The sequence below is a fragment of the Anarhichas minor genome, unplaced genomic scaffold (genome assembly GCF_050575085.1).
Source record: "Anarhichas minor isolate MPS153535 unplaced genomic scaffold, ASM5057508v1 ptg000018l, whole genome shotgun sequence".
Lineage (NCBI taxonomy): Eukaryota > Metazoa > Chordata > Actinopteri > Perciformes > Anarhichadidae > Anarhichas > Anarhichas minor.
In genome coordinates this window covers 14,297,501-14,325,182 of record NW_027466464.1, presented here as the reverse complement: position 1 = coordinate 14,325,182, position 27,682 = coordinate 14,297,501, and the positions used below count along the sequence as shown (strand labels likewise).

Sequence of the window (27,682 nt, the reverse complement as noted above, 5' to 3'; positions counted from 1 at the left end):
TCTATTTTAATTTTATATTTTCCACAGTAATTATTATTTTCCTGTTTTTACTTTTAATCCCCTTTCGTTAGCACATCCTCTATAATAACTGTCGTATTTATAACCCTGTACTGCTGTGTTTTTATTCTGTATTATTGTTTGTTTACGTGCTACTACCTCGGGATCAATAATGTATCTACCTATCTTATATATTTTGTTGTTTTTGTTGTACAATCTCACATATTTTGATTTGAATTGACAATCAAACTTCTCATCTTAATTTGTTGGAGCTCTTCCGTCTCATCGGCTTCATGAGACAGAAGCAGACAGTCGACCAGAGAGAGGAAGAGCATGTGACCACATCCTGACAACACACACACGCACACACACACACACACACACACACACACACACTCTCTCTCAGAGCCAGTCAGTTGCAGTCGATGATGTTTCAGGTGAGAGGTGATTTTATTTTGACTTTATTTCAAACTAAGCGTTGACGTTACATCAATGATGTTATTCTCCGATTGTTCTTATTTATGATTTGTACTTTTAATCATCATGTACGGCACTATAAATGATTTCAATACACTGTTTTACAAAACATCGTATGCTTATAGATGTTTTAGGGTTTAAATGATGACTTCTGAACAGAACTGATTTAAGTGTTTATCTTCTGAATGATGTAAACTAACTAACTAAAAGTAGAATATCTAATAATTGTGCAAAATTAAGTTTTCACATCTGAATCCAGAAGGTGCCCCTTTAAGAGAAGTTGAGTTGTATCCGTCTCTGGGTGTGAATTCTGAGAAGTGTCCTCTTATCACACTTATTCACACATACACACGTAGCTGCTGTGAGGTCTGCATGTCATCAGTAATACAATTAACTAGTTTCTATGTTCAGTTCAGCATTTTACAGTAAAACCAGTTTGAAATCAAAAGAAACCCTGGAAGTTGATAAACTTGAAAAACATGAAAAACAAGTTTCTCTGGGCTGAATTTCCTGTTTATTACGTACAATGTTACTAATCTGACTTCCTTTGTGTCTTTCTGCAGATCCTAAGATTCACATGAACACAACACACACACACACACACACACACAATCATGCACTTAAACACACTCAGTGTGAACAGGTGTGTGTGACATCATGTCTGACTGGTGGCCATTTTCCTCCTCCCCTCCTCCCATCATCCATCACTCATCTCCATCCCAGTCATCTCCCTTCATCTCCCCTCACCTTGTACCCCATACCCAGGTAACCTCCCCTCACTTTGCACCCCATACCCAGGTAACCTCCCCTCACCTTGCACCCCATACTCAGGTAACCTCCCCTCACCTTGCACCCCATACTCAGGTAACCTCCCCTCATTATGTACCTCATCCCCAGGTTACCTCCCCTCACCTTGCACCTCATACTCAGGTAACCTCCCCTCACCTTGCACCCCATACTCAGGTAATCTCCCCTCACCTTGCACCCCATACCCAGGTTACCTCCCCTCATTATGCACCCCATACCCAGGTTACCTCCCCTCATTATGTACCCCATACCCAGGTTACCTCCCCTCATTATGTACCCCATACCCAGGTAACCTCCCCTCACCTTGTACCCCATACTCAGGTAACCTCCCCTCACCTTGCACCCCATACCCAGGTTACCTCCCCTCACCTTGTTCCCCATACCCAGGTAACCTCCCCTCACCTTGCACCCCATACCCAGGTTACCTCCTCTCACCTTGCACCCCATACCCAGGTAACCTCCCCTCACCTTGCACCCCATACCCAGGTTACCTCCCCTCACCTTGTTCCCCATACCCAGGTAACCTCCCCTCACCTTGCACCCCATACCCAGGTTACCTCCTCTCACCTTGCACCCCATACCCAGGTAACCTCTCATTATGTACCTCATCCCCAGGTTACATCCCCTCACCTTGCACCTCATGCCCAGGTAACCTCCCCTCACCTTGCACCCCATACCCAGGTAACCTCCCCTCACCTTGCACCCCATACCCAGGTTACCTCCCCTCACCTTGTTCCCCATACCCAGGTAACCTCCTCTCATTATGTACCTCATCCCCAGGTAACCTCCCATCACCTTGTACCCCAGTCCCAAGAAACCTCCCCACACCAGCACCACCTCTACAATCAAGACCCGGCTTTAGATCATCCAGATTGGAGCAGAGCTCAACCACCTTCTGAACTTTCCTACCTGCTCAAGAGCTTCGGTTACCAGGTAAGACAGTCGCCCATTCTTTTCCAACAAAAAAAAACGAACCAGAAATGCAGCTGATTATTGCTCACAACAATATTATGTATCTGTGTCCAAAACAGAATCAGAGCACTGCCCACCTGGATCTCCAGAACCAGAACCAGTTCAGTACCGGTGTGACTCACCACCAAGATGAATGGGAGAACCCACACAGACTGCCCTACAACACTCACACACACTTCTCCAGTGGCATCTATGGACCGGGTAACCCGTCTGGTCCGGTTCAGGGCACCTGGAGGCCAACTCCACCCCAGCTGCAGTGCCCTCCACTGGGCCCCATGACTGGAGGAGTCGCTCTGGGGAGATGGAGCTCCATGGAGTTCAACTCACCATCCGCTGAAGACTTCTCCGGCACCCAGTTCTTCCATGACAGTTACCTTGATGACTATGCGCCCCAGCCCTTCTGCAGCCCCACCACCCCTGGTCCGAGTCCTCATTACCCACAAACCCCAACTTTCTCCAGCCCCGGTCCTCAAATGCATCCCAGTACAGAGAGACTAGATTTTAACATACAACAGCTGAGCAGAGATGAAACCCTCAGCTGTCTGCCCCACCCGCATCAGACATCCAGACACCTCCAGCAGAGCAGAAGTGAGCTGATCCAGGACCAAACAGGTGTCCTCGACACCACGGAGAGCTGTTTCTCTCCACATGGAGGAGGCCAGGACGTCAGCAGTGCTGCCCAGTCTCCAGGCCTCTCTGCTGGGCTGAGCTGGAGAGAGGAGAGTGGAGGAAGAGGAGGAAGAGGAAGAGGAGGAAGCAGAGGAGGAAGGAGAAGAGGCGGTGGAGATACACAAAAAGTAATCAAAGTTCTTAATTGCAATCATGTTAATTTGAAAATGAGTGAGTAAATAGACTAAAGAGAGTAAGGTAATACGTAAATAAATAAGTATGTAATAAAGTGCATGTGGTATAAGTACGTAAGCACATAAACAAGTTTGTAATTTGTGAGTAAAGTAAGTGTGTTAATAAACAAGAGACAATATATTATACCATCAGTTGTTTGGACTTATTTTATTGATAAATTGTATTTTTCAAATTGATTTAAATCGTTTCTGTTAATTTTCAGATGAAACGACCACAACCTGAAACCATCACCCAGGTTCTAAAGTCCAGGTAACCTGAATGACAATCAGACGATGATAACGATGATCTAATGTGATCTATTCTAACGTGTGTGTATGTGTGTGTGTGTGTTACAGGCTGCTGTGTACGGTGTGTAAGCGTGATTTCAGGAGTCTGCCGGCGTTGAACGGACACATGCGTTCCCACAGCGGCTCCAGATCAGCATCATGCTTGAACCCAGTGGTCCAACCCTCCGCCTCCATGGTGATGCCCGTCTCCGTGCCCGTCCAATCCGGAGGCCCGGCCAAACCGTGTCGCGGTGGACAGAGGGGGCGGTGCGGACGCCCGTCTCCAACCACGGGAGGCGAAGCGCCGCTCTACTGCAGCCTGTTGCACCAAGAGGAAGAAGAGGATGAGGACGGTGGTAAGGCAGGTGATGACGGTGCACACTACACCCCTCCGCCCGTGCTGTGTCCCATCAGGGCGGGGCCGGGGTTGTACTGCTCCCTCGCCACCAGGGGGCAACAGAGAGTCCAGACTGTGAGGCTGAACAACAACAACCACAGTAAGTAAAAACAAGTCCTGCTTGCGACACCAAGAGGCAGGCAGTGATGTTAAACTTTCTGCGTCTGATTGGCAGAAGGACTCGTGGTGACGGCCTCCCCTCCTGCCAGGACACTAATCAATAAGCCGTACGTAAAAAATTATTTAACAGCAAAAAAATGTTTTTCTCACAATGCTGATGATGCTTTTTCAACACTGAGCCTGTTAATCACAGGCGGATCAATGAAGGGCAGCGCTTCCAGGCGGAAATCCCGCTGCTGCGCGTTCGAAAAGATGCAGACTCCCACAATGCATTGCTGCTGTGGACGCCATGGGACGAGCTGGAGCATCCCGTCAGTCAACACAGAGGTGGGACAAACACACAAATGTTCTTGTTGTTGTTATAATAATGATTAGCTTTGGACATTTTTTGACTGACGCTTTGTTTGTCCAGTTGAAGCTCTGTTGACGATGGCTCGCTCCAGCGTGGTGCCAGGGGGCGGGGCCAGCCCAGAGGTTGCCCTTGATGTCCTATCAGAGTGCAGAGGAGACTTCCTGGTAAAATCTCATTGGCTGTTGATCCAAACTGTGAGATGAGGATAGAATAGGGATCATTTAGGAAATAAGAAGTCAACAACTTTGGGTCTCTTACAATCTTTTGGCTGGCATTTTCCATCTGCTTCCAGTCTTAATGCTAAGCTAGGCTAAGCATGTCCTCACATCAGCCCCAAGCTCAGACCAACAAGTCCCAAGTTAGGTCCCGAGTCAGATCCTGAGTAAAGACCCAAATAAAGTCGAAAGCATTGACCAGCATGTCCTGAATGAAGTCCAAATTCTAGTCTTCAGTCAAGACTAACAAGTCCCAAGTCAAGACCCAAGTAAAGTCCTTAGCCAAAACCAGCAAGACCTAGGTCAAGTAAAGACCAACAAGTCTCAAGGCGAGTCCTAAGTAAAGACCAACAAGTCCCAAGGAAAGACCCAAGGCAAGACTAACAAGTCCCAAGGCAAATCCTGACTCAAGTCCAAAGTCAAGATCAATAACTTTAGTCCAACAAGTCCCAAGTCAAGTGCAGGCAGCCCTAAGGCAGGATTAAGTTAAGTCCCAGGCTGAAACAAACAATTCCTAAGTCAAGTACCAGGCCAAGACCAACTAGTCCCAAATCAAGAGACTTATTAAAAACGAATAAGACATAACAGGTTTTTGTTGATCAAGTGTCCGAGCTTCCTTTTTCACTTTAGTTTTCAAATCTAAAAATAGCCGCATTAGCACTGAGGTTTTTGTTTTTGCTCCTCCAGCTGACGGTGGAGAAGCTGCTGTCACCGCCCGAGACCTCCGACAACAAGCACACAGCTCACCGGCATCCAGGTACATGCTCTGTTTAATGCCTGCAACCCATCAATGTTTCATGTCGTGGAAACAAAGTGGATCTACTCCTGAATCTAAATGTGTGTTACAGTCGTCAGCTGGAGCGCAGCAGAGAGGAGGTTGCTGGTTAAATCCCTGCAGCGTCACCAGAAAGACTTCAGCAGAATCCAGAAAGCCGTGAGTTCAGACATGAACAACGACAGCTCAAGTGTGTAACACTGTGTGTGTAATCTCGTATTACTGTGTGTTCAGGTTCAGACTAAGTCACTTTCTCAGTGTGTGGAGTTCTACTATCTGTGGAAGAGGAAGCTGAGTCTGAGCGCGAGGACCCCGGCTGGGCTGACCGTCTCTCTGCCCGACACGAATGTAAGAAAAAAGAGAACTTTATTTTTAAGTTAACTTCAGTGAAAAAACTGATCTTAACTCAAGTGAGGCTCAATCAGAGGTGGAAAGTAACTAAGTACATGAAAAACACAAAAGTACTGCACGTAAGTGCAATTTTGAGGTACTTGAACTTTTCTTGATTATTTCCATTTCATGCAACTTTGTACTTCTAAAAGGTAAGTATTATACATTTGTAGTTACTTTACACATAAAGATCATTAATATAACATATAATCAACTAATAAATGATGATGCATTATTATAGATTCGACTATCTGCAGTATATAAAGTCATTAAATAACTCCACCTTTACCAGCTTTAAAACATGAATGCATCAATAAATAGAATCCAGTAATAATATATATATATATATATATATATATATATATATATATATATATATATATTATATATTATATATGTAATGAGTGCTTTTACTCTTGCTACTTGTTCATTACCTCTTGTTTTCATGATACAAACACTTTTAAATCTTGAAACATATTAATGTATATTAAAATAGATGAGATATGCTATTGTTTACATGTGCTTCAATGCATTTTATTGACGGTTTATAACCGTGTTTCTGTGTTTTAGGTCAGTAACTTTAGTCGCTGTGACACAAATGAAACTGAATGAATTAAAAAAACACCGAAACCAAATTCTTGTCAACACGCCACACACACTGAAGTTTAAGGATACACACAACGAAACACACACTTCCTGTTAGGGCCAAACTGTGACTTGACATTTAACTTGAGTGTGTGTGTGTGTGTGTGTGTGTGTGTGTGTGTGTGTGTGTGTGTGTGTGTGTGTGTGTGTGTGTGTGTGTGTGTGTGTGGAGGGGGGGGGGGTCAGACCTCAATGACTCAACTTTAATTTTCCATCAGTGTCGTTTCTATTCATTTGGTCGACTTCATCGATTTTTATCGGCTTTGTTTTGTAATTTAGATTTTGATCAGTTTGATCAAGACTACAAGTCCCAAGTCAAGACTACAAGTCCCAAATCAAGACTACAAGTCCCAAGTCAAGACTACAAGTCCCAAATCAAGACTACAAGTCCCAAGTCAAGACTACAAGTCTCAAGTCAAGACTATAAGTCCCAAATCAAGACTACAAGTCCCAAATCAAGACTACAAGTCCCAAATCAAGACTATAAGTCCCAAATCAAGACTACAAGTCCCAAGGCAAGACTACAAGTCCCAAATCAAGACTACAAGTCCCAAGTCAAGACTACAAGTCCCAAATCAAGACTACAAGTCCCAAGTCAAGACCACAAGTCCCAAGTCAAGACTACAAGTCCCAAATCAAGACTACAAGTCCCAAGTCAAGACCACAAGTCCCAAATCAAGACTACAAGACTACAAGTCCCAAGTCAAGACCACAAGTCCCAAGTCAAGACGATACATACTTTTATCCATATAGAGTATCGTGATGATTATAGATCTTCTCATTTACTGTTATTTTTTAATATTTTTGTTTCTGAGACTCGATAAACAACCTGATCAAGTTCATGATGACGTTTGTTTCTCACTCCTTCTCTTCATCTGTGTTTCTTTCCAGGTTCAAAAGTCATCGAGATCTCAGGCTGCATCATGAACCACATACACACACATATATAGATATATTATATCTATAGATATATATATACTGTATATCCTGTACATTTCATTATTAAAGCTCCTACACTCATTGATCGTAGTGTGTTTCTTTCCTCTGTTTCTTATTATTATTATATTATATGTTCTTAAACACATGAAGTAGGATTTAGAAAGGGAACATCTTTGTTTTCTCTCAGACTGAGTTCAGACTGAGCAGCTCTCAGGTATGTTACATATTGTTTTTCTTTCTTCTGCTCCCTCTGGGTCTTTAAAGCCGAACACAACTTGACTTATTACAGCCGAAGAGAAGTAAACATGAGACGCTTCCAGCTTTCTGTCCGCCTGCAGATCGTTACATTAATATCATTATGTCACCACTTCAGGAAATCATTGTTTACAGTTTTCATTGTTTCAAACAACTTCTACTCTACATGAAGTATGTGTACAGGGTGTCCTCGTACGTTAGGCTATGGTGCATGTCCTCAGCTGTCTCACTACGTCCTCACCTGTTTCAATGCGTCCTCAGCTGTCTCACTGTGTCCTCAGCTGTCTCACTGCATCCTCACCTGTCTCACTGCATCCTCACCTGTCTCACTGCATCCTCACCTGTCTCACTGCATCCTCACCTGTCTCACTGTGTCCTCAGCTGTCTCACTGCGTCCTCAGCTGTCTCACTGCATCCTCACCTGTCTCACTGCATTCTCACCTGTCTCACTGCGTCCTCAGCTGTCTCACTGCATCCTCACCTGTCTCACTGCATTCTCACCTGTCTCACTGCGTCCTCAGCTGTCTCACTGTGTCCTCAGCTGTCTCACTGTGTCCTCACCTGTCTCACTGCGTCCTCACCTGTCTCACTGCGTCCTCAGCTGTCTCACTGCGTACTCACCTGTCTCACTGCGTCCTCACCTGTCTCACTGTGTCCTCACCCGTCTCTCTCTCCTCACCTGTCTCTCTCTCTCCTCACCTGTCTCTCTCTCCTCAGCTGTCTCACTGTGTCCTCACCTGTCTCACTGCGTCCTCACCTGTCTCACTGCGTCCTCAGCTGTCTCACTGCGTACTCAGCTGTCTCACTGCGTCCTCACCTGTCTCACTGCGTCCTCACCTGTCTCACTGTGTCCTCACCCGTCTCTCTCTCCTCACCTGTCTCTCTCTCTCCTCACCTGTCTCTCTCTCCTCAGCTGTCTCACTGTGTCCTCACCTGTCTCACTGCGTCCTCACCTGTCTCACTGCGTCCTCAGCTGTCTCACTGCGTCCTCACCTGTCTCACTGCATCCTCAGCTGTCTCACTGTGTCCTCACCTGTCTCACTGTGTCCTCAGCTGTCTCACTGCATCCTCAGCTGTCTCACTGTGTCCTCACCTGTCTCACTGTGTCCTCACCTGTCTCACTGTGTCCTCACCTGTCTCACTGCGTCCTCAGCTGTCTCACTGCATCCTCAGCTGTCTCACTGTGTCCTCACCTGTCTCACTGTGTCCTCACCTGTCTCACTGCATCCTCACCTGTCTCACTGCGTCCTCAGCTGTCTCACTGCATCCTCAGCTGTCTCACAGCATCCTCCCTGTCTCACTGTGTCCTCACCTGTCTCACAGCATCCTCCCTGTCTCACTGTGTCCTCACCTGTCTCACAGCATCCTCCCTGTCTCACTGCGTCCTCACCTGTCTCACTGCGTCCTCACCTGTCTCACTCTCCTCAGACTGCCTTTGATTCAACTCAGAAATTAAAGTTCATTTAACTGCAATGTTCTAGTTGTCTCAACATCATTTTATAAGTTGTCAGAGTTGATTGAACATTGTTTCACTTGTTGTTTGAACTTGATACAGCGAGTTGAAACAAAGACTTGTTTTACATTATCAGTCAAACAAACACACATTTCTGCATTATTGTAGCTCACAGTTTCAAGTTAAAATAACTTAACCACGTGTTTACAAGTTCAAAGGATTTTAATTTCTAAATTGGTTTCAACTTAGACTCTTGTTGAAGGAAATTCATGTTTTTCTAGTTTTGGATGTTGACGCAGTGTTTCAGTGTGTATTCTGTAAAACAAACAGACGATCTAACCAGAGGATAAAAACCCACAAACGTCTGCTGATGAGGCGAGTAAGACTTTAAAGACGTTTGTTCACTTCAAACCAGGAGACAAAGTAAAGTCCACATTCTTCTTCTAATCCTGCTTTTAGTGCGTTTTACGCCGTTTCCTGTCTGAAGGGAGCTCCGGGCTATTAATAAAGTTTGACTCCTCCTCGCTCCAAAGGTCCTCCTGCAATGAACACAAGGAGGTCAGAGAAGAAAGGAGAAACAACGAGAAACAACGAGATGGGAGCGCAGGAGGAGAAGAAGAAGGAGGAAGAGGAGGAGGCGGTTCCTCCGGCAGAGAAGAAGAAGAAGCAACAGAAAAACTCCAAAGAAGTTTTTTTCTCCGTCCTGCCGGATCGATACGAACCTCTGATCGAGGAGGTGGAGGAGGAGGAGACGCCGGAGGAGAGGACGAGGAGGAAGGAGGAGAAGAAGAGGAAGAGGAAGAAGAAGTTCAAGAAGTACAGGAAGGTAAGAAGAAGGGCCTTTGACCTGAAGCGGTGTAATAATTCATTATTAATGTTCTGTTCATCAACGCGTTACATTAAAGATGTGATGCCACTTTACATATAAAATATGATCTATAACAGAGTAAAAATATGAATAAAATACACAGATATACGTTAGAGTTAATAAATATCTTATAGATAAAAAACAAGTCCATTTTTAAAATATGAATTAAAAGGTAAATCAAGTTCTTTGAAAACCTAAAATATAAATAAACATACCAAACAATTAAAATAATTATAAACGTGTATATTAAAATACACAATAAAATAGAAGTATGAATTAATTAATAATAATGATACATATATACATAAATATATATATAAATAATTGAGACAATAATTGAGAAAATAACGATTATAAATAATATAGGGCTTAAAAGATGAAAAACCAACGATGTATAAATACATTAATGTTACCACTACAACTAATATTAACTATTATAATACAATATACAGTTCAAGTTAAACTTTAAGCTTATTTGTGTTTAAAATCAAAGCATTTTAACAAAAACACAAAATGTGTTAAAATCTGCATCAAATACTAAAAGTCCAGTTCTGAGTTTGTTAAAGTAAAGTGCGTCATCGTGTGAAGTCACAGGTTTGAATCTGTCAAACATTGACTCGACCTTTGACCTCAACTCAACTCTATCAGCCGGCGATGAGACACAGAGAAGAGAAGAAGAAGTATTCTAACAGAGTACTACTGTAGAGAGAGAAACACAGAGAGAAGAGAAGAAGAAGTATTCTAACAGAGTACTTCTGTAGAGAGAGAAACACAGAGAAGAGAAGAAGAAGTATTCTAACAGAGTACTACTGTAGAGAGAGAAACACAGAGAAGAGAAGAAGAAGTATTCTAACAGAGTACTACTGTAGAGAGAGAAACACAGAGAGAAGAGAAGAAGTATTCTATCAGAGTACTACTGTAGAGAGAGAAACACAGAGAGAAGAGAAGAAGAAGTATTCTAACAGAGTACTTCTGTAGAGAGAGAAACACAGAGAAGAGAAGAAGAAGTATTCTATCAGAGTACTTCTGTAGAGAGAGAAACACAGAGAAGAGAAGAAGAAGTATTCTAACAGAGTACTTCTGTAGAGAGAGAAACACAGAGAAGAGAAGAAGAAGTATTCTAACAGAGTACTACTGTAGAGAGAGAAACACAGAGAGAAGAGAAGAAGTATTCTATCAGAGTACTACTGTAGAGAGAGAAACACAGAGAGAAGAGAAGAAGAAGTATTCTAACAGAGTACTTCTGTAGAGAGAGAAACACAGAGAAGAGAAGAAGAAGTATTCTATCAGAGTACTTCTGTAGAGAGAGAAACACAGAGAAGAGAAGAAGAAGTATTCTATCAGAGTACTACTGTAGAGAGAGAAACACAGAGAGAAGAGAAGAAGAAGTATTCTAACAGAGTACTACTGTAGAGAGAGAAACACAGAGAGAAGAGAAGAAGAAGTATTCTAACAGAGTACTACTGTAGAGAGAGAAACACAGAGAGAAGAGAAGAAGAAGTATTCTATCAGAGTACTACTGTAGAGAGAGAAACACAGAGAGAAGAGAAGAAGAAGTATTCTATCAGAGTACTACTGTAGAGAGAGAAACACAGAGAGAAGAGAAGAAGAAGTATTCTAACAGAGTACTACTGTAGAGAGAGAAACACAGAGAGAAGAGAAGAAGAAGTATTCTATCAGAGTACTACTGTAGAGAGAGAAACACAGAGAGAAGAGAAGAAGAAGTATTCTATCAGAGTACTACTGTAGAGAGAGAAACACAGAGAAGAGAAGAAGAAGTATTCTATCAGAGTACTACTGTAGAGAGAGAAACACAGAGAGAAGAGAAGAAGAAGTATTCTATCAGAGTACTACTGTAGAGAGAGAAACACAGAGAGAAGAGAAGAAGTATTCTATCAGAGTACTACTGTAGAGAGAGAAACACAGAGAGAAGAGAAGAAGAAGTATTCTAACAGAGTACTTCTGTAGAGAGAGAAACACAGAGAAGAGAAGAAGAAGTATTCTATCAGAGTACTTCTGTAGAGAGAGAAACACAGAGAAGAGAAGAAGAAGTATTCTATCAGAGTACTACTGTAGAGAGAGAAACACAGAGAGAAGAGAAGAAGAAGTATTCTAACAGAGTACTACTGTAGAGAGAGAAACACAGAGAGAAGAGAAGAAGAAGTATTCTAACAGAGTACTACTGTAGAGAGAGAAACACAGAGAGAAGAGAAGAAGAAGTATTCTAACAGAGTACTACTGTAGAGAGAGAAACACAGAGAGAAGAGAAGAAGAAGTATTCTATCAGAGTACTTCTGTAGAGAGAGAAACACAGAGAGAAGAGAAGAAGTATTCTATCAGAGTACTACTGTAGAGAGAGAAACACAGAGAGAAGAGAAGAAGAAGTATTCTAACAGAGTACTACTGTAGAGAGAGAAACACAGAGAGAAGAGAAGAAGAAGTATTCTAACAGAGTACTTCTGTAGAGAGAGAAACACAGAGAAGAGAAGAAGAAGTATTCTAACAGAGTACTTCTGTAGAGAGAGAAACACAGAGAAGAGAAGAAGAAGTATTCTATCAGAGTACTTCTGTAGAGAGAGAAACACAGAGAAGAGAAGAAGAAGTATTCTATCAGAGTACTTCTGTAGAGAGAGAAACACAGAGAAGAGAAGAAGAAGTATTCTATCAGAGTACTACTGTAGAGAGAGAAACACAGAGAAGAGAAGAAGAAGTATTCTATCAGAGTACTACTGTAGAGAGAGAAACACAGAGAAGAGAAGAAGAAGTATTCTATCAGAGTACTACTGTAGAGAGAGAAACACAGAGAAGAGAAGAAGAAGTATTCTATCAGAGTACTTCTGTAGAGAGAGAAACACAGAGAAGAGAAGAAGAAGTATTCTAACAGAGTACTACTGTAGAGAGAGAAACACAGAGAGAAGAGAAGAAGAAGTATTCTATCAGAGTACTACTGTAGAGAGAGAAACACAGAGAGAAGAGAAGAAGAAGTATTCTATCAGAGTACTACTGTAGAGAGAGAAACACAGAGAGAAGAGAAGAAGTATTCTAACAGAGTACTTCTGTAGAGAGAGAAACACAGAGAGAAGAGAAGAAGAAGTATTCTAACAGAGTACTTCTGTAGAGAGAGAAACACAGAGAGAAGAGAAGAAGTATTCTAACAGAGTACTACTGTAGAGAGAGAAACACAGAGAGAAGAGAAGAAGAAGTATTCTAACAGAGTACTACTGTAGAGAGAGAAACACAGAGAGAAGAGAAGTATTCTATCAGAGTACTTCTGTAGAGAGAGAAACACAGAGAGAAGAGAAGTATTCTATCAGAGTACTTCTGTAGAGAGAGAAACACAGAGAAGAGAAGAAGAAGTATTCTATCAGAGTACTTCTGTAGAGAGAGAAACACAGAGAAGAGAAGAAGAAGTATTCTATCAGAGTACTTCTGTAGAGAGAGAAACACAGAGAAGAGAAGAAGAAGTATTCTATCAGAGTACTTCTGTAGAGAGAGAAACACAGAGAGAAGAGAAGAAGAAGTATTCTATCAGAGTACTTCTGTAGAGAGAGAAACACAGAGAGAAGAGAAGAAGAAGTATTCTATCAGAGTACTTCTGTAGAGAGAGAAACACAGAGAGAAGAGAAGAAGAAGTATTCTAACAGAGTACTACTGTAGAGAGAGAAACACAGAGAGAAGAGAAGAAGAAGTATTCTAACAGAGTACTTCTGTAGAGAGAGAAACACAGAGAAGAGAAGAGAAGTATTCTATCAGAGTACTTCTGTAGAGAGAGAAACACAGAGAGAAGAGAAGAAGAAGTATTCTAACAGAGTACTACTGTAGAGAGAGAAACACAGAGAGAAGAGAAGTATTCTATCAGAGTACTTCTGTAGAGAGAGAAACACAGAGAAGAGAAGAAGAAGTATTCTAACAGAGTACTTCTGTAGAGAGAGAAACACAGAGAGAAGAGAAGAAGAAGTATTCTAACAGAGTACTACTGTAGAGAGAGAAACACAGAGAGAAGAGAAGAAGTATTCTAACAGAGTACTTCTGTAGAGAGAGAAACACAGAGAAGAGAAGAAGAAGTATTCTAACAGAGTACTTCTGTAGAGAGAGAAACACAGAGAGAAGAGAAGAAGTATTCTAACAGAGTACTACTGTAGAGAGAGAAACACAGAGAGAAGAGAAGAAGTATTCTATCAGAGTACTTCTGTAGAGAGAGAAACACAGAGAAGAGAAGAAGAAGTATTCTATCAGAGTACTACTGTAGAGAGAGAAACACAGAGAGAAGAGAAGAAGAAGTATTCTAACAGAGTACTACTGTAGAGAGAGAAACACAGAGAAGAGAAGAAGAAGTATTCTAACAGAGTACTACTGTAGAGAGAGAAACACAGAGAGAAGAGAAGAAGAAGTATTCTAACAGAGTACTACTGTAGAGAGAGAAACACAGAGAAGAGAAGAAGAAGTATTCTATCAGAGTACTTCTGTAGAGAGAGAAACACAGAGAGAAGAGAAGAAGAAGTATTCTAACAGAGTACTACTGTAGAGAGAGAAACACAGAGAAGAGAAGAAGAAGTATTCTATCAGAGTACTACTGTAGAGAGAGAAACACAGAGAAGAGAAGAAGAAGTATTCTAACAGAGTACTACTGTAGAGAGAGAAACACAGAGAGAAGAGAAGAAGTATTCTAACAGAGTACTTCTGTAGAGAGAGAAACACAGAGAAGAGAAGAAGTATTCTAACAGAGTACTTCTGTAGAGAGAGAAACACAGAGAGAAGAGAAGAAGAAGTATTCTAACAGAGTACTACTGTAGAGAGAGAAACACAGAGAGAAGAGAAGAAGTATTCTATCAGAGTACTACTGTAGAGAGAGAAACACAGAGAGAAGAGAAGAAGAAGTATTCTAACAGAGTACTTCTGTAGAGAGAGAAACACAGAGAAGAGAAGAAGAAGTATTCTATCAGAGTACTACTGTAGAGAGAGAAACACAGAGAGAAGAGAAGAAGTATTCTAACAGAGTACTACTGTAGAGAGAGAAACACAGAGAGAAGAGAAGAAGTATTCTAACAGAGTACTACTGTAGAGAGAGAAACACAGAGAGAAGAGAAGAAGTATTCTAACAGAGTACTTCTGTAGAGAGAGAAACACAGAGAAGAGAATAAGTATTCTATCAGAGTACTACTGTAGAGAGAGAAACACAGAGAGAAGAGAAGAAGTATTCTAACAGAGTACTACTGTAGAGAGAGAAACACAGAGAAGAGAAGAAGAAGTATTCTAACAGAGTACTTCTGTAGAGAGAGAAACACAGAGAGAAGAGAAGAAGAAGTATTCTATCAGAGTACTTCTGTAGAGAGAGAAACACAGAGAAGAGAAGAATAAGTATTCTATCAGAGTACTACTGTAGAGAGAGAAACACAGAGAGAAGAGAAGAAGTATTCTAACAGAGTACTACTGTAGAGAGAGAAACACAGAGAGAAGAGAAGAAGAAGTATTCTAACAGAGTACTTCTGTAGAGAGAGAAACACAGAGAGAAGAGAAGAAGTATTCTAACAGAGTACTACTGTAGAGAGAGAAACACAGAGAGAAGAGAAGAAGTATTCTAACAGAGTACTACTGTAGAGAGAGAAACACAGAGAGAAGAGAAGAAGAAGTATTCTATCAGAGTACTTCTGTAGAGAGAGAAACACAGAGAAGAGAAGAATAAGTATTCTATCAGAGTACTACTGTAGAGAGAGAAACACAGAGAGAAGAGAAGAAGTATTCTATCAGAGTACTTCTGTAGAGAGAGAAACACAGAGAGAAGAGAAGAAGAAGTATTCTATCAGAGTACTTCTGTAGAGAGAGAAACACAGAGAGAAGAGAAGAAGAAGTATTCTATCAGAGTACTTCTGTAGAGAGAGAAACACAGAGAGAAGAGAAGAAGAAGTATTCTATCAGAGTACTTCTGTAGAGAGAGAAACACAGAGAAGAGAGAAGAAGAAGTATTCTAACAGAGTACTTCTGTAGAGAGAGAAACACAGAGAGAAGAGAAGAAGAAGTATTCTAACAGAGTACTTCTGTAGAGAGAGAAACACAGAGAGAAGAGAAGAAGAAGTATTCTATCAGAGTACTTCTGTAGAGAGAGAAACACAGAGAAGAGAAGAAGAAGTATTCTATCAGAGTACTACTGTAGAGAGAGAAACACAGAGAGAAGAGAAGAAGTATTCTAACAGAGTACTACTGTAGAGAGAGAAACACAGAGAGAAGAGAAGAAGTATTCTATCAGAGTACTACTGTAGAGAGAGAAACACAGAGAAGAGAAGAAGAAGTATTCTATCAGAGTACTTCTGTAGAGAGAGAAACACAGAGAGAAGAGAAGAAGAAGTATTCTATCAGAGTACTACTGTAGAGAGAGAAACACAGAGAAGAGAAGAAGAAGTATTCTATCAGAGTACTACTGTAGAGAGAGAAACACAGAGAGAAGAGAAGAAGTATTCTAACAGAGTACTTCTGTAGAGAGAGAAACACAGAGAGAAGAGAAGAAGAAGTATTCTATCAGAGTACTTCTGTAGAGAGAGAAACACAGAGAGAAGAGAAGAAGAAGTATTCTATCAGAGTACTACTGTAGAGAGAGAAACACAGAGAAGAGAAGAAGAAGTATTCTATCAGAGTACTTCTGTAGAGAGAGAAACACAGAGAAGAGAAGAAGAAGTATTCTATCAGAGTACTACTGTAGAGAGAGAAACACAGAGAGAAGAGAAGAAGAAGTATTCTAACAGAGTACTTCTGTAGAGAGAGAAACACAGAGAGAAGAGAAGAAGTATTCTATCAGAGTACTACTGTAGAGAGAGAAACACAGAGAAGAGAAGAAGAAGTATTCTAACAGAGTACTTCTGTAGAGAGAGAAACACAGAGAAGAGAAGAAGAAGTATTCTATCAGAGTACTACTGTAGAGAGAGAAACACAGAGAGAAGAGAAGAAGAAGTATTCTATCAGAGTACTTCTGTAGAGAGAGAAACACAGAGAAGAGAAGAAGAAGTATTCTAACAGAGTACTACTGTAGAGAGAGAAACACAGAGAGAAGAGAAGAAGAAGTATTCTATCAGAGTACTTCTGTAGAGAGAGAAACACAGAGAAGAGAAGAAGAAGTATTCTAACAGAGTACTACTGTAGAGAGAGAAACACAGAGAGAAGAGAAGAAGAAGTATTCTATCAGAGTACTTCTGTAGAGAGAGAAACACAGAGAGAAGAGAAGAAGTATTCTATCAGAGTACTACTGTAGAGAGAGAAACACAGAGAGAAGAGAAGAAGAAGTATTCTAACAGAGTACTTCTGTAGAGAGAGAAACACAGAGAGAAGAGAAGAAGTATTCTATCAGAGTACTACTGTAGAGAGAGAAACACAGAGAGAAGAGAAGAAGAAGTATTCTAACAGAGTACTTCTGTAGAGAGAGAAACACAGAGAGAAGAGAAGAAGTATTCTATCAGAGTACTTCTGTAGAGAGAGAAACACAGAGAGAAGAGAAGAAGAAGTATTCTAACAGAGTACTTCTGTAGAGAGAGAAACACAGAGAGAAGAGAAGAAGTATTCTATCAGAGTACTACTGTAGAGAGAGAAACACAGAGAAGAGAAGAAGAAGTATTCTAACAGAGTACTTCTGTAGAGAGAGAAACACAGAGAAGAGAAGAAGAAGTATTCTAACAGAGTACTACTGTAGAGAGAGAAACACAGAGAGAAGAGAAGAAGAAGTATTCTATCAGAGTACTTCTGTAGAGAGAGAAACACAGAGAAGAGAAGAAGAAGTATTCTAACAGAGTACTACTGTAGAGAGAGAAACACAGAGAGAAGAGAAGAAGAAGTATTCTATCAGAGTACTTCTGTAGAGAGAGAAACACAGAGAAGAGAAGAAGAAGTATTCTAACAGAGTACTACTGTAGAGAGAGAAACACAGAGAGAAGAGAAGAAGAAGTATTCTATCAGAGTACTTCTGTAGAGAGAGAAACACAGAGAAGAGAAGAAGAAGTATTCTATCAGAGTACTACTGTAGAGAGAGAAACACAGAGAGAAGAGAAGAAGAAGTATTCTATCAGAGTACTACTGTAGAGAGAGAAACACAGAGAGAAGAGAAGAAGTATTCTAACAGAGTACTACTGTAGAGAGAGAAACACAGAGAAGAGAAGAAGTATTCTATCAGAGTACTTCTGTAGAGAGAGAAACACAGAGAAGAGAAGAAGAAGTATTCTAACAGAGTACTTCTGTAGAGAGAGAAACACAGAGAGAAGAGAAGAAGTATTCTATCAGAGTACTTCTGTAGAGAGAGAAACACAGAGAAGAGAAGAAGAAGTATTCTAACAGAGTACTACTGTAGAGAGAGAAACACAGAGAGAAGAGAAGAAGTATTCTAACAGAGTACTACTGTAGAGAGAGAAACACAGAGAGAAGAGAAGAAGTATTCTAACAGAGTACTACTGTAGAGAGAGAAACACAGAGAAGAGAAGAAGAAGTATTCTAACAGAGTACTTCTGTAGAGAGAGAAACACAGAGAAGAGAAGAAGAAGTATTCTAACAGAGTACTACTGTAGAGAGAGAAACACAGAGAGAAGAGAAGAAGTATTCTAACAGAGTACTACTGTAGAGAGAGAAACACAGAGAAGAGAAGAAGTATTCTATCAGAGTACTTCTGTAGAGAGAGAAACACAGAGAGAAGAGAAGAAGTATTCTATCAGAGTACTACTGTAGAGAGAGAAACACAGAGAGAAGAGAAGAAGTATTCTATCAGAGTACTTCTGTAGAGAGAGAAACACAGAGAGAAGAGAAGAAGTATTCTAACAGAGTACTACTGTAGAGAGAGAAACACAGAGAAGAGAAGAAGTATTCTATCAGAGTACTACTGTAGAGAGAGAAACACAGAGAGAAGAGAAGAAGTATTCTATCAGAGTACTACTGTAGAGAGAGAAACACAGAGAAGAGAAGAAGTATTCTATCAGAGTACTACTGTAGAGAGAGAAACACAGAGAGAAGAGAAGAAGTATTCTAACAGAGTACTACTGTAGAGAGAGAAACACAGAGAAGAGAAGAAGTATTCTATCAGAGTACTTCTGTAGAGAGAGAAACACAGAGAGAAGAGAAGAAGAAGTATTCTATCAGAGTACTACTGTAGAGAGAGAAACACAGAGAAGAGAAGAAGTATTCTATCAGAGTACTTCTGTAGAGAGAGAAACACAGAGAGAAGAGAAGAAGAAGTATTCTATCAGAGTACTTCTGTAGAGAGAGAAACACAGAGAGAAGAGAAGAAGTATTCTAACAGAGTACTTCTGTAGAGAGAGAAACACAGAGAGAAGAGAAGAAGAAGTATTCTAACAGAGTACTACTGTAGAGAGAGAAACACAGAGAGAAGAGAAGAAGAAGTATTCTATCAGAGTACTTCTGTAGAGAGAGAAACACAGAGAGAAGAGAAGAAGTATTCTATCAGAGTACTTCTGTAGAGAGAGAAACACAGAGAGAAGAGAAGAAGAAGTATTCTATCAGAGTACTTCTGTAGAGAGAGAAACACAGAGAGAAGAGAAGAAGTATTCTATCAGAGTACTTCTGTAGAGAGAGAAACACAGAGAGAAGAGAAGAAGAAGTATTCTATCAGAGTACTACTGTAGAGAGAGAAACACAGAGAGAAGAGAAGAAGAAGTATTCTATCAGAGTACTACTGTAGAGAGAGAAACACAGAGAGAAGAGAAGAAGTATTCTATCAGAGTACTTCTGTAGAGAGAGAAACACAGAGAGAAGAGAAGAAGAAGTATTCTATCAGAGTACTACTGTAGAGAGAGAAACACAGAGAAGAGAAGAAGTATTCTATCAGAGTACTACTGTAGAGAGAGAAACACAGAGAGAAGAGAAGAAGAAGTATTCTATCAGAGTACTACTGTAGAGAGAGAAACACAGAGAGAAGAGAAGAAGAAGTATTCTATCAGAGTACTTCTGTAGAGAGAGAAACACAGAGAGAAGAGAAGAAGTATTCTATCAGAGTACTTCTGTAGAGAGAGAAACACAGAGAGAAGAGAAGAAGAAGTATTCTATCAGAGTACTACTGTAGAGAGAGAAACACAGAGAAGAGAAGAAGTATTCTATCAGAGTACTACTGTAGAGAGAGAAACACAGAGAGAAGAGAAGAAGAAGTATTCTATCAGAGTACTTCTGTAGAGAGAGAAACACAGAGAGAAGAGAAGAAGTATTCTAACAGAGTACTACTGTAGAGAGAGAAACACAGAGAAGAGAAGAAGTATTCTATCAGAGTACTTCTGTAGAGAGAGAAACACAGAGAGAAGAGAAGAAGAAGTATTCTATCAGAGTACTACTGTAGAGAGAGAAACACAGAGAAGAGAAGAAGTATTCTATCAGAGTACTTCTGTAGAGAGAGAAACACAGAGAAGAGAAGAAGTATTCTATCAGAGTACTTCTGTAGAGAGAGAAACACAGAGAGAAGAGAAGAAGAAGTATTCTAACAGAGTACTACTGTAGAGAGAGAAACACAGAGAGAAGAGAAGAAGTATTCTAACAGAGTACTACTGTAGAGAGAGAAACACAGAGAGAAGAGAAGAAGTATTCTAACAGAGTACTTCTGTAGAGAGAGAGGTATTTATATGATCAACACGTCTAAAGGTCCCTGATTAACAAACCAAAGTATTCAAATGTAAATAACTAACATAACATCTAATTAACATAAACCAAATGTAAAGAATGTATACCGCTAAATATCCACTTAAACAAAATAATATATAAAGAAATCAAAAAAATATAACAAAGAAATCTAGAAATAGACCAAACAAATACAATTAAGATGGAAATATCTTATGTCACCAAATTAAAAAGTAAACATAAATATTAATAATTCATAAAATAAGTAATTATAAAATAATTAATAACACGTGAAATAAATGTAAATCTTTAAATGTCAACCTTGTGATGGCGCTATAAGAAAATAAATCATGAGGGTACATCTTTAGGGAACCATGAATATCTGGACACAACGAAGCTTTGCTAAGATACTCGTGGTGGCGCTAGAGGAGAGTCAGAGGATCACCATGAACCGTATCCTCTGGGGACAATGAACAGGTCTCACGAACTTAGCTTGTGTTTCTCCGTCTGGCAGAATGCGGGCAAAGCGCTGCGGTTCAGCTGCCGCTGTCTGATGCTCGGCTTACAGAACATGGCGGCGCTCTACTCCACCCCCGTCTCGGCTATGTCCGTCGTGGTGACGGAGGTTCACCGAACCGCCGGCAGCAAAGCATGATGGGACACGGACAGAGCCACTGATGTGGACGACAACCTGCAGCATGAAGACATTCTGGTCTTCTTTTAGTTTTAATAGGACTTTATTGTTCGTTATTTATAATGACGAAGGAATCTGTTTAAAAGGAATGTTTTGGATTTTACTACAATTCAAAATAATACAAATAAAATACTTTTTCAAGCTGTTAAATTCTTAGTTCGAGCAATATGTACGCCTCCTTTGTATTATATGTTTTTCATACAACGTTGTGTAAAATATGTGATAAACTTTAAATTACGTTCTTATTTTTTTGTGTTTTCTTCAATAAATGTTCTTAAAGCGGATCTGCGTTCTGTCTCCTCACTTCATCCCCTACCTCCTTGCATCCTAACCCTACCTACACCTCCTCCTTTTCCCTCCTGTCTCTTGTTCTTCAGCTCACCTCCAATAAAGAGGAATCCTTGTTATTGAGCTTATCACAGGTCAAATACCGCTCAAAGCTCATCCAGCCTGTTGCATCTTGTGACGTTTATTCCTAATTTGTTTTCTGATCCTGTTTTCATCACCTGAGACATATACTGCATTGTGAGGATCTATTTGATCTTATCTCGACACATGAACATCTGAATGACTCAGAGTTGTTGAAGATGTAACGCATTCGATGACCAGAGGGTGCCGCTGCATCACTGCACAGGGAGTCCTCCAACCTCCTTATAAGGGAAAGGAGGCGGGGGGAGAGCTTGTGGATGAAAGTTCACTTTAAATTTGACCCGTCTGCTGTCAAGTCAACAACTCTCCTGGTCAGCAGCAGCTGTTCAACCAGACACCAGAACACAGAGTCAAGATGTGGAGCTCATGATGGATCCTTTAAGAGGAAGACCTGGAGTATAGAGAGAAATAAGAGACTTGTTCTGGACTTGTTCTGGACTTGTTCTAGACTTGTTCTAGACTTGTTCTAGACTTGTTCTGGACTTGTTCTGGACTTGTTCTGGACTTGTTCTGGACTTGTTCTGGACTTGAAGGAGGCCATGTCTCCGCTGCAGCTGTCCATGTACTGGCGCCTCTCCCTCGTCTTCTTCTTCAGCTCTTTCCTCTTCTTTCTCGACGTTTTCGCGGCCGCCGTCGTCGGGGCATCTTGTGGCCCCGGCAACGGCACGGAAGACGACGCCGGAACGTCGTCGGCGCTGCCAAACGCCGGGGCCAACCAATCACGGCCCGGCGAGGTCTCGGAGAGCGGGAACCGAGACGTGAGTGATGTTCACGTTTTTCCTCGATATTCCTGTAATATTAGAACTTCTATCTAATATTCATACACTTTAAACATGTAGTTGAGCTTTGTGTATTTGTAAGATACTTTTTAAAACAATGATGTCTGCGTGTCAAAAACAAGGTTACACAACAAATAACTGCACAGATTAACGTGCACGTTAATGTGCAACACGAGGCTGTTAATGTTTCCGTCTGCTGTTGAAGGATCGGAGTCGTGTTTATTGCCAAATACGTTACACAAGACATTTGGCTCGGCTCACAGTGCAATAGTAGAAGACCTCATTTAAAAATAGAAAATACAAAAATACAAATCAAATAAGTGATAAGTGAACGAGATGTGGTTGAGATTCGCAAAGGTCCGGTTAATGTGTCAAACGATTAGATGCAACCTAATTGTGTACTTGGACACATTGTTTCGGTGTGTGTGTGTGTGTGTGTGTGTGTCAGTCAGTGTGTGAGTGGACGGACTGGTTGGTGTACAGTCAGACTCTCTACATGGTCGGTCTGCTGCTGGGATCGCTGGTGGGAGGAGCCTTATCCGACCGGTACGACACAAACAAACACATTCAAAATCATCTGCAGCTTTTTTTTCGCCGCCTCTAACGAGCTTCTATACGCCGCTGTATTCTGCAGGTACGGGAAGCGCACGGTGCTGCTGGTGTCCGTGTACGTGCACGCCGTTTGTGGGCTCGTGCCCGCCGTCCTTCCTCAGCCCTTCCTCTACCTCGCCGTTCGCTGTGTGACGGGCGTTTGCTGCTGCTGCATCAACATCTGCTCCTTCAGTCTGGGTAACCACCACCTCCTCCTCCTCCTCTTGCTCCTGTATCGTTGTTACCAAACTGGCCTCACTGGGTCACGGTTCACTGGGCGTCCGGTGAGTTTTATTGGACCACAGCGGGACACGAGGGTGATGAAGAACACGTGTCCCGGATAAAGACCGAGTGCCAATGAGGAAAGACAGTTTCCAGCAGCTTCTTGACCTCTGACCTCTGGTTGAGACTGAAAGGGGGGCAGCAGGTTCATTAAAACCATCATCCTGATGATTCCAGACCAAGTGGGAACCTCCGGTTCTTGAAGTGAAGTCAGAGCTTCATGTGTTAAAGCTGCATTCTCTCTAGTGTCCACCAGGGGGCGACTCCTCTGGTTGTATAGAAGTCTATGAGAAAATGACTCTTCTTCTCTCTTGATTTATTACCTCAGTAAACATTGTAAACATGAGTTTATGGTCTCAATCTCTAGTTTCAAGTCTTCTTCAATACAGCATGATGTTCATTTAGTAAATGATGGTCCATTTAGAGTCAAACAGACCATAAAGCAGGGGATGCTTTAGGGCGGGGCTACACGGTGATTGACAGGTCGACACCAGAGACGTATACGGCATCTCTACGTCACTCCTCCTCAGTCCAAATATGGTCACTTCCTGTTCACTGGGTGCAAAAATGACAAGATGGCGACGGCCAAATCGCCGAACTTGAGGCTTCAAAAGCAGTCCACAAACCAACGAGGGACGTCACGACGACTACGTCCACTTCTTATAGACAGTCTATATTTCAGAGCCCCTATACCACAACTAAACATCTATAGGGTTCCTCCTCTGGGGAGCAGGACTGTGGTCAATAGAGGTCTTCATAGGTCCACTTGGTTCCTAGTATACAGGTGCTGGTCATATAATTAGAATATCATCAAAAAGTTGATTTATTTCACTAATTCCATTCAAAAAGTGAAACTTGTCTATTATATTCATTCATTACACACAGACTGATATATTTCAAATGTTTATTTCTTTTAATTTTGATGATTATAACTGACAACTAAGGAAAATCCCAAATTCAGTATCTCAGAAAATTAGAATATTGTGAAAAGGTTCAATATTGAAGAGACCTGGTGCCACACTCTAATCAGCTAATTAACTCTAAACACCTGCAAAGGCCTTTAAATGGTCTCTCAGTCTAGTTCTGTAGGCTACACAATCATGGGGAAGACTGCTGACTTGACAGTTGTCCAAAAGACGACCATTGACACCTTGCACAAGGAGGGCAAGACACAAAAGGTCATTGCAAAAGAGGCTGGCTGTTCACAGAGCTCTGTGTCCAAGCACATTAATAGAGAGGCGAAGGGAAGGAAAAGATGTGGTAGAAAAAAGTGTACAAGCAATCGGGATAACCGCACCCTGGAGAGGATTGTGAAACAAAACCCATTCAAAAATGTGGGGGAGATTCAGAAAGAGTGGACTGCAGCTGGAGTCAGTGCTTCAAGAACCACTACGCACAGACGTATGCAAGACATGGGTTTCAGCTGTCGCATTCCTTGTGTCAAGCCACTCTTGAACAACAGACAGCGTCAGAAGCGTCTCGCCTGGGCTAAAGACAAAAAGGACTGGACTGCTGCTGAGTGGTCCAAAGTTATGTTCTCTGATGAAAGTCAATTTTGCATTTCCTTTGGAAATCAGGGTCCCAGAGTCTGGAGGAAGAGAGGAGAGACACGCAATCCACGTTGCTTGAGGTCCAGTGTAAAGTTTCCACAGTCAGTGATGGTTTGGGGTGCCATGTCATCTGCTGGTGTTGGTCCACTGTGTTTTCTGAGGTCCAAGGTCAACGCAGCCATATACCAGGAAGTTTTAGAGCACTTCATGCTTCCTGCTGCTGACCAACTTTATGGAGATGCAGATTTCATTTTCCAACAGGACTTGGCACCTGCACACAGTGCCAAAGCAACCAGTACCTGGTTTAAGGACCATGGTATCCCTGTTCTTAATTGGCCAGCAAACTCGCCTGACCTTAACCCCATAGAACATCTATGGGGTATTGTGAAGAGGATGATGCGAAATGCCAGACCCAACAATGCAGAAGAGCTGAAGGCCACTATCAGAGCAACCTGGGCTCTCATAACACCTGAGCAGTGCCACAGACTGATCGACTCCATGCCACGCCGCATTGCTGCAGTAATTCAGGCAAAAGGAGCCCCAACTAAGTATTGAGCTGTACATGCTCATACTTTTCATGCTCATACTTTTCAGTTGGCCAAGATTTCTAAAAATCCTTTCTTTGTATTGGTCTTAAGTAATATTCTAATTTTCTGAGATACTGAATTTGGGATTTTCCTTAGTTGTCAGTTATAATCATCAAAATTAAAAGAAATAAACATTTGAAATATATCAGTCTGTGTGTAATGAATGAATATAATAGACAAGTTTCACTTTTTGAATGGAATTAGTGAAATAAATCAACTTTTTGATGATATTCTAATTATATGACCAGCACCTGTATATTTCATAGTACCTGGTTATTTTTTATGGTACCACGTAGGTTGAGGTTCCCGGTGATCTGAGCCGGTACTAGAAAAGGGAAGTTAAATAAATTCCCGATCTGATTGGTCGGAGAGAACCAGAACTTGAGCGACACGCCGTAAACAATACGATTCATTCCAGCTGGTTCCCCAAAGTGAGCTGGGTATAATTTGGCCGTTTGTTTTATCCACAGCCGTGGAGTGGACGCGTCCGGCCGCTCGGCTCTGGGCGTCGGCCTTCTTGACGTTCTGCTTCAGCCTGGGGACGATCGGCGGAGCTCCGCTGGCCTGGCTCAGCCCCACCTGGAGACGGCTGCACCTGTCGATGGCCGTGCCTCAGCTCGTCTGTCTGCCGCTCTACCTGTAGGAGCAGCCGTCTGTCTGTCTGCCCGTCTGTCTGCTTTGGCCTTTGAGGATTGTTAACGGCTCCCTTTTCCTGTTCCAGTTCGATCCCAGAGTCTCCTCGCTGGTTGTTGCTAAAGAGGAGGACGGATGTTCTGGACCGTTACCGTCGCAACAGTCCTGCAGATAAACAGTGTCTGGACTTGGTAAACACACACACACACATACAGTTTCAGTCTGTCAGTGTTTCGTCAATGAGTTGTGTTTTCTGTGTGTAGCTGTTGGAGTCCGACCTGCAGAAATCCACCGAGGCTCAGAAGGAGGAGCCATCTGGAGGCCACACCCCCAGTGACATCATCCACCTGAGACATCCGACTGTGCTTCTGAGGCTCTTCGTCATGAGCTACCTCAGGTACATATATGTATGTATATATATATATATACATATATATACATATATACATATATATACATATACATATATATACATACATACATATATATATATATACATATATATACATACATATATATATATATATACATATATATACATACATATATATATATATATACATATATATATATATACATATATATACATATACATATATACATATATATATACATATACATATATACATATATATATATACATATATATATATATATATATATATATATATATACATATATATACACATACATATATATATATATATACATATATATATATATGTATGTGTATATATATGTATATATATAATATAATATAATAAAAGTTGAAGAAAATGATAAGTACGTAAGTTAATATAAAAGTTGATTAAGTTGCAATGTCTTGAGGATAACGTTATACTGTATTTTGAGAATACATTTAGATTATTTTGTAAATTAGATAATAATATGTTAAGAAATTATAATATATAACATAAAGTTGTAATATTTTGATTAAATAATCATATTTTTTTAATTAAGTCAGAATATTTCTAGAACAAAGTTGTAATATTTGGAGATTCAAGTTTCAATACTTTGAGGATAAAGTTGGAACATTTGCAGAATACATTTACAATATTTTGTCAAATAAATAATATTTTTAAAATTCTAAAGATAAATTTGCTAATATTTGTATCATCAGGTTGAAAGAATGAACTCTGTAAGAATACAATTTTCATTTTACGACAAATAGCTTATAATATTTCAAGAATAAAATTATAATATTTTTGACTTTTTACAATTGACAAAAAGAAACTCGTACTTGCTGTCTTTGAAGCTTTCATCAACATCTTTGGTGAACTCAGGCAACGTGAAGGTCAGGAACAGACCAGGTTCAGGTGGCTGGAAAGCAAAGGCATCATTTTCCATATTTGTGAAATTGTGTGTTTCAAATTTCCACTTTAACTCTATCGTACAGTTGTATGTTTACAGTTAAATGTTACTTCATTTTTCGGAAACTACGAAACCCGTGAAATAATCAGATTAAAAGGGGCGGGACTTAATAAGTGACGTACAACCTGTGTTTGTCCTGCAGTGCAGTGTCAGCGATGACGTACTTCGGCATCTGCATGAACATCGGCTCTTTTGGCGTCGACGTCTACTCCGCCCAGTTCTTCTCCGGCCTATCGGAGGCGCCCTGCTTCCTCGTCCCATTGGTTCGCCTGGGACGGCGGCCAATCAGCATGCTCGCTTTTTTCCTAAGCGGAGCGGCCTGCTTCCTGTCGTTACTGCTTTCCAGATACAACGGTGTGCATCTCAGATAACAATACATCTGTGGTC

The 27,682-nt window shown here is 41.0% G+C and overlaps 3 protein-coding genes across 10 annotated transcripts in view; all 3 read left to right on the top strand.

Annotated features, from left to right (window-relative positions):
- Window positions 1-329: 329 nt before the first annotated feature.
- On the top strand, window positions 330-7,301 carry LOC142952872 (uncharacterized). 8 transcript variants are annotated; one of them, XM_076094877.1, is made up of 13 exons: window positions 330-434; window positions 1,038-1,117; window positions 1,897-2,214; window positions 2,313-3,050; window positions 3,320-3,366; window positions 3,453-3,880; window positions 3,956-4,007; window positions 4,094-4,227; window positions 4,313-4,416; window positions 5,155-5,224; window positions 5,316-5,401; window positions 5,477-5,590; window positions 7,169-7,301. In XM_076094877.1, exons 2-13 carry the CDS (start codon window positions 1,052-1,054, stop codon window positions 7,202-7,204), a joined length of 2,193 nt encoding a protein of 730 aa, XP_075950992.1. In that variant the 5' UTR covers window positions 330-434; window positions 1,038-1,051; the 3' UTR covers window positions 7,205-7,301. The 8 variants fall into 8 exon arrangements, with proteins under 8 accessions (XP_075950992.1, XP_075950989.1, XP_075950990.1 ...); XM_076094875.1 differs by having other exon boundaries at window positions 355-434; window positions 1,038-1,967; window positions 2,067-2,214; XM_076094878.1 differs by having other exon boundaries at window positions 357-434; window positions 1,038-1,244; window positions 2,067-2,214.
- Window positions 7,302-9,180: 1,879 nt separating this feature from the next.
- On the top strand, window positions 9,181-21,361 carry LOC142952875 (required for drug-induced death protein 1-like). Its single transcript, XM_076094885.1, has 2 exons — window positions 9,181-9,750; window positions 20,894-21,361. The coding sequence occupies exons 1-2, from the start codon at window positions 9,469-9,471 to the stop codon at window positions 21,032-21,034; spliced, it is 423 nt and encodes a 140-aa protein (XP_075951000.1). The 5' UTR covers window positions 9,181-9,468; the 3' UTR covers window positions 21,035-21,361.
- Window positions 21,362-21,984: 623 nt separating this feature from the next.
- Window positions 21,985-27,682, top strand: part of LOC142952876 (solute carrier family 22 member 13) — an 8,339-nt gene continuing 2,641 nt past the window's right edge. The window contains exons 1-7 of the mRNA XM_076094886.1: window positions 21,985-22,260; window positions 22,730-22,827; window positions 22,916-23,070; window positions 25,762-25,930; window positions 26,013-26,115; window positions 26,188-26,321; window positions 27,438-27,649. Coding sequence (XP_075951001.1) covers window positions 22,042-22,260; window positions 22,730-22,827; window positions 22,916-23,070; window positions 25,762-25,930; window positions 26,013-26,115; window positions 26,188-26,321; window positions 27,438-27,649 — 1,090 coding nt within the window. The 5' untranslated portion in view covers window positions 21,985-22,041. The remainder of the gene's footprint in view (window positions 22,261-22,729; window positions 22,828-22,915; window positions 23,071-25,761; window positions 25,931-26,012; window positions 26,116-26,187; window positions 26,322-27,437; window positions 27,650-27,682) is intronic.